Source organism: Arvicola amphibius, chromosome 7, assembly GCF_903992535.2.
Source record: "Arvicola amphibius chromosome 7, mArvAmp1.2, whole genome shotgun sequence".
NCBI lineage: Eukaryota > Metazoa > Chordata > Mammalia > Rodentia > Cricetidae > Arvicola > Arvicola amphibius.
The window spans coordinates 67,788,735-67,799,139 of record NC_052053.1 but is presented as its reverse complement, the minus strand read 5'-3'; the positions used below and the strand labels follow the sequence as shown (position 1 = coordinate 67,799,139).

The window sequence follows — 10,405 nt, the reverse complement described above, 5'->3', positions numbered from 1 at the left end:
TGCCCTGTGGCATGCTCCTTTTCTTACAGTAAGACTCTGTCTAGCCCAAAGGTCTGCAGAGCTCTTTTCAGTTTTGCTGCCTCATCCTGAACGACCGTCTGGCTCTTTATTCTCCAGAGACAGAGGACTGTAGGGAAAGGCTGGGTTGTTTGGCGGTAGTGGGGCAGGATGACTTCTGGGGATTGAGGGCTTGGACTTGTTATGGGTTGATTCTGAATGCCCCAGCTTTGACTCTGGGCTCTAGGTAGGGGCCTAGTAGGGACTCTTGGTTCTGGGGCCTTGTGTTTTTGTGGTTATTCAGTCAGAATGGAGTAATCTTGATTCCTGTAGATCTGGGGTGAGCCCAGGCAATCAGCATCCATCCTAAAACTCAGGTCAAATTGATGAGGGAACAGATGTTCTTCCAAAGTTTGTCTCAAAGTATCTGTGTAGGACAGCCCAAAAGGCCTTGATCTGGAACTTTCTGAATGCTGTTATATCAGTTTCTGGTCCCCATATCTGGTCCTTTTGGGGGTTTCTGCCCCTTCCTATCACCCAGGGCTTAGCAGGCGCCTCAGACACACATGGTCACAGGCCTGCATGGGAGCTGGTGTTGTGCCTATGCCCTGGTCTGGAGGATGTTGGCATAGTCGTGGAAGGTCTGGGGTGTACCCTGCATCGGTGTGGAGAAGACCCACTTCACCTGGGGAAAAGGTGTGTATGAGGATGGCTCTGAGGCTTGGCCTAGCCCTCCCCGGCCCCACCCACTGAGGTGCAGGACCCCACCTTGAGGATGGTAACAGTGGCCCCATAGCTCACGCTGAGCAGGAACAGGGTGATGAAGATGTAGGTGCTGGTCCACAGTTCTTCCAGCTCCTTGCTCTCAGCCTCTTCTGCACATAGGTCCTGGAGGTCTAGCTCTGAGGGGACCAGCCAGTCAACTTCCCCAGATTCCAGGTGACAGTGGGGAAGGGGAGAGCCCACACTGGTAGTCCCGATGAAGCCGGAATGGCTGCTCTGGGACTCCTCAGAGTCTCTGGCCAGCTCAGGATGCCCTCTTTTCTCCCCTGACCCTGACTACTCATTCCCTCTTCCCACACCAGTTCCCACAGTGCCTGATACCCACCACCATCAGCTTAGCTTCTCTTCTGGCCACAGGATGCCTCTATCCAGCCTGCAAACCTGTCCTTCAGAGAGTGCCCAGGGCCATCCTGGAAGGGCTCTGAACTCATAGGTCCATTTTCAGGACCTGAGTGCAGACTCTGGTTCCAGGAATCTTGGCTGTGCTCTCTGAGGGGCAGGTCAGGACACATGGGCTTTGAACCCAGGCCCGTGGAACTCTAGAGAGGGCCTCCTGGCCTGGTAGGGGCTCTACTCTTGCCCGAGTCTCCCTGTTGTCTTGTTTACTATTCTGACCAGCTACCATACAGCCAACCTTCCTGTCTCTGGTCTCCCACAGCTCAGGCCTCCACCTTCCTTTGTCTCTCATGGTCAGGCATGAGTAGGAGTATAAGCATTGGTCTGGAAGCAGCCCTGAGGTGCTGACTGACTCTGCCATTGGTGGGCCTCAGAGGTATCTTAGACACAATGGCTGGACACTCATCTCTGGATATGGTGAGTGTGTATGGGCTCCATTGTGTGCATGACTGTGTGTGTATGATGGGAACCTCTGCTCTCAGGTGTGTGAGCCATACGTGCTGGTGGTTGGGTCTGGGAGGGGTGTGGATGTGTTCTGGTTCTGGCCTCCTTATTCTTCTGGGCCTGTGATGGATGTACAGCTTACTTTGGGCTATTGATAAACCAGAGAGCAATCAATTAAATTAAAAACTACCTGTGGTGAGTGTGTGTACTTGTCTTAGGGTTATAGCAGACAGAGAAGAGTGGTCCGGGAGGCTGAGGCACAGGAGGAGGGCATGTGAAAGACACTGGGCTCCCTAGCAGGGTGTAAGTTCCCTACTTCTATCTTGGACTTAAAGGCTCAAGTGTATAAAAGGAAAGGATTGAGAGTGGCCTGAGTCAGAGTGCGGTGGGAAGCCCAGTGCAGCCATGTGGGCATGAGTGAGAGGTTTTGCTGCGTCAGGTGCCTGCAAGTGTGTGCTGTAGGTAATGCTGTGCTGTTGGAGTCAGACCTGAGTGTGTGTGGCTGCGCATGTGTAGAAACATATGAGTGCACCTGACTGCGTGAGGCCGGCAACCTATTCCAGTCCTTGGGACGAATCCAAGTTGGAGCGAGGTTGGACAGTCAGAGAAGGGTACCGGGTCCTGATCCAGGCCTGCTATGACCATATGGCATGGCAGGTGGTCAGGGCTGTGGGCACCAGGTCCTGATCCAGGCCTGCTATGACCATATGGCAGGGCAGGTCGTCAGGGCTGTGGGCTCAGCCTCAACGGCGGAGTACAGAGGGGAAGGCGCAGGGCCCTGCGGAGTCCTGCCTTCTAAGATGCTGACTTTGGCTGTTTCTCTGCCTGAGGGGTTCTAGTATTCAGTTCTAGTATCCAGGAATACCTGGGGAGCAGAAACTTGCAAGACTGAGGGGTGGGTGCTGAGGTGTGGCTCATTTTAGCCACTCCTCTCAGACCTCTTCTCTGTCTGTCTGGATACCTTTCAGGGGCATGATGCACAGAGAAGGTGGGAAGGACCAGGGAAGCCTAAGCTGAACCTCTGTGACATCCTACTTGTCAAACGCCTGGTGCAGGCAGATGGATGTGCTGTGCTTTACTCTTGATCCTCTCTAACGGTGCCCCTTCCTCTATGTTGAGACGCTTCAGCCCACAACTTGCCCTCCCCAAGAACAGGCACCCAGGGCTCTAAGCAGGCACTGAGTGTTTATTGGGGGTAGCTTCCTGGTTGTTACAACACTGGGCAGAGGTCTGCCATCCACATTCCCCACCACAGCTACACGGAGCCCTAGGAAGGATGGAGGGAAGCATCATTTACCAGGGATCTTGGATATTGTTTCCTCCAGAGTCCTAGGCTCTTTCAGTGCCTCGTGGATCACTTGGCAGGTGAATTTTTTATTCTCTTCCCAGTGTGCCTTGGAGACCTCTAGGCGGCTGAAGATGAAGAAGCCTTGACGGGGGCCATTGGACTTCAGGGGTGCTGTGGTTCTGTACTGGGCCACTGGGATCAGCACCCCATCCTTCAGCCACAGCACTGAGATGTCCTCAGGGAAGAAGTTCTGGATCAGACAGGTGAGTGTGAGTTTGCCCTTGTTCTCCTTCTCTGGTGGTGGGAACACGTACACCTCTGGGGCTGAGCGCTGGCCTGTGGACAGACGTTAGTTAGCCAGGTTCTAGCTTCTCTGTCCATGAGGGAGCACTAGCCCACTCTCCATCTCCTGTGCTTACCCGGGCCCTTGGAGATGGACCGCACAATGGGCTTGGGCAGGTGAGGGTGGTTCACTTCGCACTTATACCCTTCGCCTTCAATCCAGTCATTGGCGTCCACTGGGAGGGTGGAGGTGATGCTAATTGTTGCATTTTGGTGCCTGATGGAACTCTGGAATGCTGAGCCCACAGGATTCCCATGCTCTTGGGTCCATGTCACAGTGGCATTCTCTTTGCTTTCCAGGTCCACCACCAGACAGGTAAGCTTGGGAGTCTTAAGTACATACAGGTCCAGGGGGCTGGGTGGGATCAGGTAGGTATTCACGCCACGTGGCGCATAATCTGTGGGGTAGGAAGGGTGTGTGAGACCTTACCTTTCCCTTAGAACTCTGAGGTCTGGGCATCAGGCATGTGAAGGCCTACCTGAGCACTTCTGGGCAGAGGCCAGATAGTCCCTATCTTGGGACGTGACCTGGCAGGTGAAGACGCTCTCAGACATCCATTGATCCCTGGTGATGTTGAGTTCACTGTAGCTAGAGGCCAGATTGCCCTCCTTCTTGATTAGGAAATAACGTGGAAATACATTAGGCATCTTCTGTCCATCTTTTAGCCAGGTGACAGTGGCATCACCTGGAATATGACCATAGATGAAGCAGTAGAGCTGGACAGTGGAGTGGAAGGCCTTGGGGTCACAGGATGAGTGGAGCAGCTTCAAGATGGGCTTGGTGATATTGGCAGGTGACACTAGGGCAGAGGCAGTGAGTTGTGATTATCTCCCCAGCCTTGTGTTCCCACAGGCCTCAACCCAGGCTCCTGAGTGTCCTCCTGTCACAGGTTCCCGCTGTGACTGTAGCCAGCCCAGCCCTGCTTACCTCTGATCACCTTACCCTCGTTGAATCCGGATGGGGTATGTGTCACCTGACAAGTGAAGTTCTTGACTGATTTGTTCCAGGTGGTCACTAGGCTGGTGGTGACCTTGAGTTCAGAGCCCACGGCAGGGAAGTTCACGGAGCTTATGTTCGGGGAGTTTGGAGACCAGGTCACAGTCACCGGGCCAGGGAAGTAGTCCTTTACCAGGCAGCCCCGTGTCACGAAGATGCTGTCTGCTTTACAGGGCTTCAAGGCATAGACAAAAGGGTTCTGGACAGAGACTGTGAGACAGGATCTAGGTTAGACTGGCCTCAGACCACTGCATTTCTGCAGGCTGGGGGACTTATTAGGGTGTTTGTGACAGGAGCAGGGCTCTGGAGACCCTGTTCCAGTCTGCAAGACAGATAATCAGAATCTTTGTGGGTCCTTTCTTTGTTCTCTGAGCCCAAGCTCAGACCCAGGGAGCCCCTGACACTTTACTCTCTGCCAGGGTTTCCTCACTTATTGCCCCTCGCTGGCTTATCACAGGAGGGCTGGACTTGAGCTTTGCAGCAAGCGGCAATTGCCCTCTTTCTTGATTGGGAAATTATGTAAAAATTTAGCTATCATCATTTAGCGACATCGTCTAGGACATGGCCAGAGATGAAGCAGTAGATCTGGGTAGCAGACTGGGATGGGAAGGCATCAGAGTTGCAGGACGGAGTAGCTTCAAGGTGGGCTAGGTGATATCGACAGAGGGACCAGGCTGTCCCTTAGGTTGAAGTCCAAGGAACAGGTACCCCATAGAGCTTGGGGACCCAGAAATCCAATGAATTGCCAGATTATCCCTTCTGTTCCCACTCTTGGGGACTGGAGAGTCAAAGCTTTCCCAGGACCACAAGTTCCTCTGTGAGTCACATTAATTCTGTTTTGGGGCATATGGAAGACAGAGCTGTGAGGTTCTTGCTTCCTAGGCTGAGGTTCTTGGTCTCAGCCTCTCAGATACTTGAGTGCTTTGCTGTGGTTCCTCTTTACCACATCCCAACCTGCATAGCCTTCTGTCTCCCAGATGACCCTGTGGATCCCAGACAGCACATAAATAGAGAGTAAAACCACACCAGAAACCACCTTGGGTGTTGCCTGATTGCTCTAATGTGCATACATGCCTATGATATTCTCCTGAGCCAGGGGCCCAGCTCAGCTCTGTGCCAGGCCCCCAGAAAGCAAAGGATACCGTTAAGCCTGCTTGACTCTACCTACCCAGTTTAGCTGACTACAACAGGACAACCTTCTTGGAGGACAGTCAAAACACACTTAAGTGATTTCGAGCAATCTATCTTAAACCCAGTTCAGTTTAGCATCAGAAAGTTCAACCACACTAACAGACTCAACAGTTTGGTCAGTCCAGAACAATTTAGCTTAGCTCGGCTCATGTCACCCTAGCCTGGCCAATTCCAGCTCAGTCCATTTTAGAGCATCCCAGGCTAGTTTATCCCAGCCTGTCCCAGTCTGTCCCAGCTCAGATCAATAAACCCACCCAACCTGGCAGAGCTCAGTACAGCCTAGGCCAGCTCAGTTTAACCCCACCCAGTTCAACTCAGTCCAGATCAGGCTAGTACAGTATATTCTAGCTCATCCCAGCTCAGTCTAGCTCAGTCTAGTTCAGCTCAGTACTGTCCAGTTCAGCCCAGCTCATTCAGCTTAGCCCAGCTCAGTCAGCCCAGCTCAGTCAGGCCCAACAGAGTCAGCCCAGTCCAGCCTAGCTCAGCTCATTCAAGTTCACTTCAACACAGCTCAGCTCAGCCTAGCATAGCTCGGCCATCTTTGGAAGTCTTTGGAAGTCTAAGCCAAGCTCACCTGCGCTAAGTTACGCCCAGTTTAGCCCAGCTCATCCTGGCCCAGCCCTACTCAGCCCCACTCAGCCCACACAAACTAACTTAGCTCAGCCCAAGCCAGTCCAAACCAACCTACCTCAGGGTCATTCAATCCAACTCAGCCCAGCACATTCAACCTAGGCCAACCCAGCTCATTTTAGGCTAGTCTACCCAACCTGTCTCAGTACAGATCAGCCCAACTCAGCCTATCTCAGCCCAACCTTGCCTAGACTTTTTCAGCTGAGCTCAGTTTAGGCCAGATCAGTACAGCCCAGCCTTGCTCAGGCCAGCCTAGCCCAGCCCAGCCCACCTTAGACAAGACTAGTGTAGCTCAGCTCAGCTCAGCCCATCCAACCCAGCTCAGTCCAGCCCAACTAAGTTCAATCTAGTGTAACCCAGTTCAGCCAGGCACAGTCCAGCTCAACCAGGTCCAGCTAAGTTAAGTCTAGATCAGTCCAGTCCAGTCTAGTCCAGCCCACCCCAGCCCAGCTTAGCCTAGGTCAGCCTAGCTCAGACCAGACTACATCAGTCTAGCTCAACCCAGTCTACCCAAGATAGCTCAGCCTAGTCCAACTGAACTCAGTCCAGCCCAGTTCAGTCCAGTCCTGCTTAGTGCAGGGAAGCCCTACTTAGCTTTCTTAGCCCAGCTCAGGCCAATTCAGCCATTCTGGTCCAGCCTTGCCTTCCTCAACCTAGCTCAGTATAGCTCAGCTCAGTCCAGCTCAGCCCAGCTCAACATAGCTCAATGAACATAGCTCAACCTAGCTCAGTCCAGACCATCTCAGCTCAGCCTAGCTCAGACCAGTGCAGCTTAGCTCAGCCCAGCTCAGACTAGCTTAACCTAGTTCAACCTAGCTCAGCCCAATTCAGCCCAAGTTAGTCCAGCTCAGTCTAGCTCAGCTCGGCTCAGCCCATTCAACCCAGCTCAATCTACCCTTGCCTACCTCAACCTAGCTCAGTATAGCTCAACTCAGCTCAGTCCAGCTCAGACCAGCACAGCTTAGCTCAATACAGCTCAGTCAACACAGTCTAGCTCAGACTAGCTTAACCTAGTTCAACCTAGCTCAGCCCAGCTCAGTCTAGTTCAACCTAGCTCAGCCCAATTCAGCCCAAGTTAGTCCAGCTCAGTCTAGCTCAGTCCAGCTCAGCCCAGATCAACCTAGTTGAGCCCAGCTTAGCCCAACTCAGCCCAGCTCAGTCCAGTTTAGCCCAGATCAACCTAGCTTAGCCTAGTTCAGTTCAAGCTCAGTCCAGCTCAGCCTAGATCAACCTAGCTCAGCCTAGCTCAGTTCAAGCTCAGTCCAGCTCAGTCCAGCTCATTCAAGGCCAAATAAACTAAGACTAACACAGCTCAACCCAGTCCACACAACTTAGGTTATCCCGGTCCAGTCCACCCAACCTAGCTCAGGCCAGTCTAATCCAACCCAACCTAGCCAAGTCCCTCCTACTTTAAGGCATCCCAGCCAAGTCTGGCCTAGTTGAGCTTAGTTTTAACCCTGCTCAGCCCAGCTAAAGTCAACCTAGACCATCTCAGCTCAGTTTAGCTCAGCCACGCCAAGACCAGTTCACTCAAGCCCAGTCCAACCTAGTATAGCCCAGCCCAGTTCTGGTTAGCTTAGCATATTCCTGCTGAGACCAATCCAGGTCAGCTCAGCTCAGCCTACCCTAGCTCAGCTCAGTTTAGTGCAACCCAGCTCAGACCAGCTCATACCAGCCCAGGCCAGCCCCGTTTAGCCCAGCTCAGCCCAGTCAACCTAGTCTGATTCAGATCAGTCAGCTGACCCTAGTTTAAGTTTGCTCAGCCTACTCCAGGCCCCTCCAGCCCATACTGGTGCAGTCCAGCTCAGCACAGTCCACTCAACCTAGCTCAGGCCAGTTCAGTCAAACCCAGCCTAGCCAAATCCCTCCTAATTCAACCCAGCCCAACCTAGTCTGGTCTAGCTCAGCTCAGTTTAGCCCAGATCAGCCTGCTCAGCCTAGCCCAGTCCAGTCTTATCTAGCCAGACCTAGACCATCTCAGCTCAGCTCAGCCCAGTCCAGCCCAGACCAGTATAACCCAGCTCATCCCAGTCTGATTCAGCCTGGGTCAGCTCAGCATAGTCTAGCCCAGGTCAGCCCAGCTCAGCCAAGCCCAGTCCAGTCTTACCTAGCCAGACCAGCCCATCTCAGATGAGTATACCCCATGTAGTTCAGGCTAGCCCAGCTCAGCCTAGCCAAGTCCAGTCCAGGCCAGTCCAGACCAACCCATAACAGCTGAATATAACCCATTTAGCTCAGTAAAGCCAAGCTCAGCCCAGCCCTAACCAGCTTAGCTCAGCCCAGCCTAGCCCAGTCTAGCTCAGCCTTATTTAGCTCAGCCCTGCTTAGACCAGTTGAGCCAAGCCCAGCACAGCCCAAATCAGCTTAGCCCAGCCCAACCCAGCTAAGCCCACAGCCCAGTCATCTATCCCAGCTCAGTCTATCCCAGCCCAGTTCAACCTAGCCCATCCCAACCCAACTCAGTTTAGCTCAGCCTAGTTCAACCAGTTCAGCCCAGCTCTGCTTAGCCCAGTTCAGGCCAGTCTAGCCTAGTCTCATTCAGATCATCTAAGCCTACTCTAGTTTAAGCTTGCTCAGTATACTTCAGTTCAGTCCAGCCTAAACTAGTTAAATACAGCTCATCCCAGTCGAGTTCACTTTACATGGCTCAGTCCAGCCCAGCCCAGCCTAGCCCAGCCTAGCCCAGCCTAGCCCAGCCTAGCCCAGCCCAGCCCAGCCTAGCCCAGCCCAGCCCAGCCTAGCCTAGCCCAGCCCAGCCCAGCCCAGAAAAGCTTAGCTCCACGCAACCCAGCCCAGTTCTGCCCAGCCCAGTTCTGCCCAGCCCAGCCCAGCCCAGCCCAGCCGTGGACTCTGTCCTTTTTGTAGTTAACTCATTGCAGGACAATTTCTTGCTGTCATTTGCTGCCTCTGGGTGACATTCTTGTCCTGGTGGCTTGCAGGCAGATTCACGTCCAGTCTATTTTGGGAGTTTTTGAGCTTCTCTTGACAGGTTTAGTTTCTCTTGGTTCACCCCTGTCTGGTTGAGATTCATGGTCCCTTGTCTTTGTGGATAGCTGTAGCCGTTTCTGATATCTGTGTTCCTGACCCAGGGAAGTTATAGCTAAAGAACATTCAATGACCAAGAGACTCAGTCTATGTTGGAAGGCAGCCCAAGTGTCCCCTTCCCCATCCGTGACCCTGTAACCTGTTTATCTCTGCTACATAGGCAAACCCTTTCGCTGAGGCTCCCCGGGGCTGTAATACCTGTGGTCCTCTGGTAGGTGGCTGTGGCTGGCCAGGCTGTCCCCATCTGCAGTCATCCCATGCCCTTGTACAGGCTCTCAGACGACTCCTTGGTAACCATTATTATATTCATGCCCATATGCTAGTACCTAGGGGAGGCTCTGCCTCAGTGCCCTCAGCTAAAAGTGGGGTGGGAACCCCCGACCTCAGCAGCCCTGGAAGTTCCCTTTTTATTCTGTTCTTGGGAAGTTGACTAAGGGAGAGTGGGGTCTCAGGTGAGGCCTCTTTCTAGGAGTCACACCTGCATGCTCCTCTCTGTTGTCTGGTCCCAGGGCTCCTCTGCGCAGCTCTTATCTGGGTGCCTTGCATGTGCTTGCAGTCACCATGCCTCTGTCCTTGGAGCGCCACTGCCCTGAGAAGGGACTGGGCTCTAGCCATTGCCCTTTCTGTTCCTTTGGCAGCACTTCAAGGGGAGGGTGGTAGCCACTTTGCGAGTGATGAATGAGGCACAAAAAGGAACAGCCTGACACGCAGGGCCTCAGACAGTGACACCCTGGTTCCTGCCTTAGCTCTGGAGCTGACACACTAAGGAGAGTGGCCTTTCCTGGCGCTCACTCACAAGTGGCTGTCCTTCTAGCTGGGCCCTCTATCTGCTTCTCTGGCAAAGCATCAGGAAGGCTAGAGGACATCTGGTCTGTGACCGGGTTTCATGGAGCTGTGCAGAAGCAGTGTCTCTTCCAGGTCTATGTCTGCATTGTGGGGTGGGAAGAGAGGAAAGACCACATGGAAAGCTGGGCTTCGGCTAAGCAGCTTCCTTAGGGGTACTAGCAATGTCTGTTTTGGTTGTAGTTGGTGCTTTACTGACCTGTGCAAAGCAAGCTCATCTTCTGGGTACAGACCTTCCCTCTACACTTTGGTATCTCTGCATGCCCATGGTTCCTAGACTTCCATGAAAACACATGGCCAAGCTATAGAAGCCACCAACTCAGCTTATGTGTGTTGAGGTTTGAGAGAGAAACAGAGATTTGGGAGAGGAGATCAGAGTTCTGTCCCTTCGACCTTGGATGCCCAGGGTCAATGGCCCCAGTGCAATGTACCAAGGGACTTACGGTTTG

General features: G+C 53.2%; 1 gene segment (V, D, J or C); it reads right to left on the bottom strand.

Annotated features, from left to right (window-relative positions):
- Nucleotides 1–2,894: 2,894 nt before the first annotated feature.
- Nucleotides 2,895–10,405, bottom strand: part of LOC119819543 — a 29,703-nt gene continuing 22,192 nt past the window's right edge. The window contains 4 exon segments of the C gene segment in view: nt 2,895–3,244; nt 3,328–3,648; nt 3,730–4,050; nt 4,179–4,457. Of these exon segments, the coding sequence occupies nt 2,910–3,244; nt 3,328–3,648; nt 3,730–4,050; nt 4,179–4,457 (1,256 nt within the window).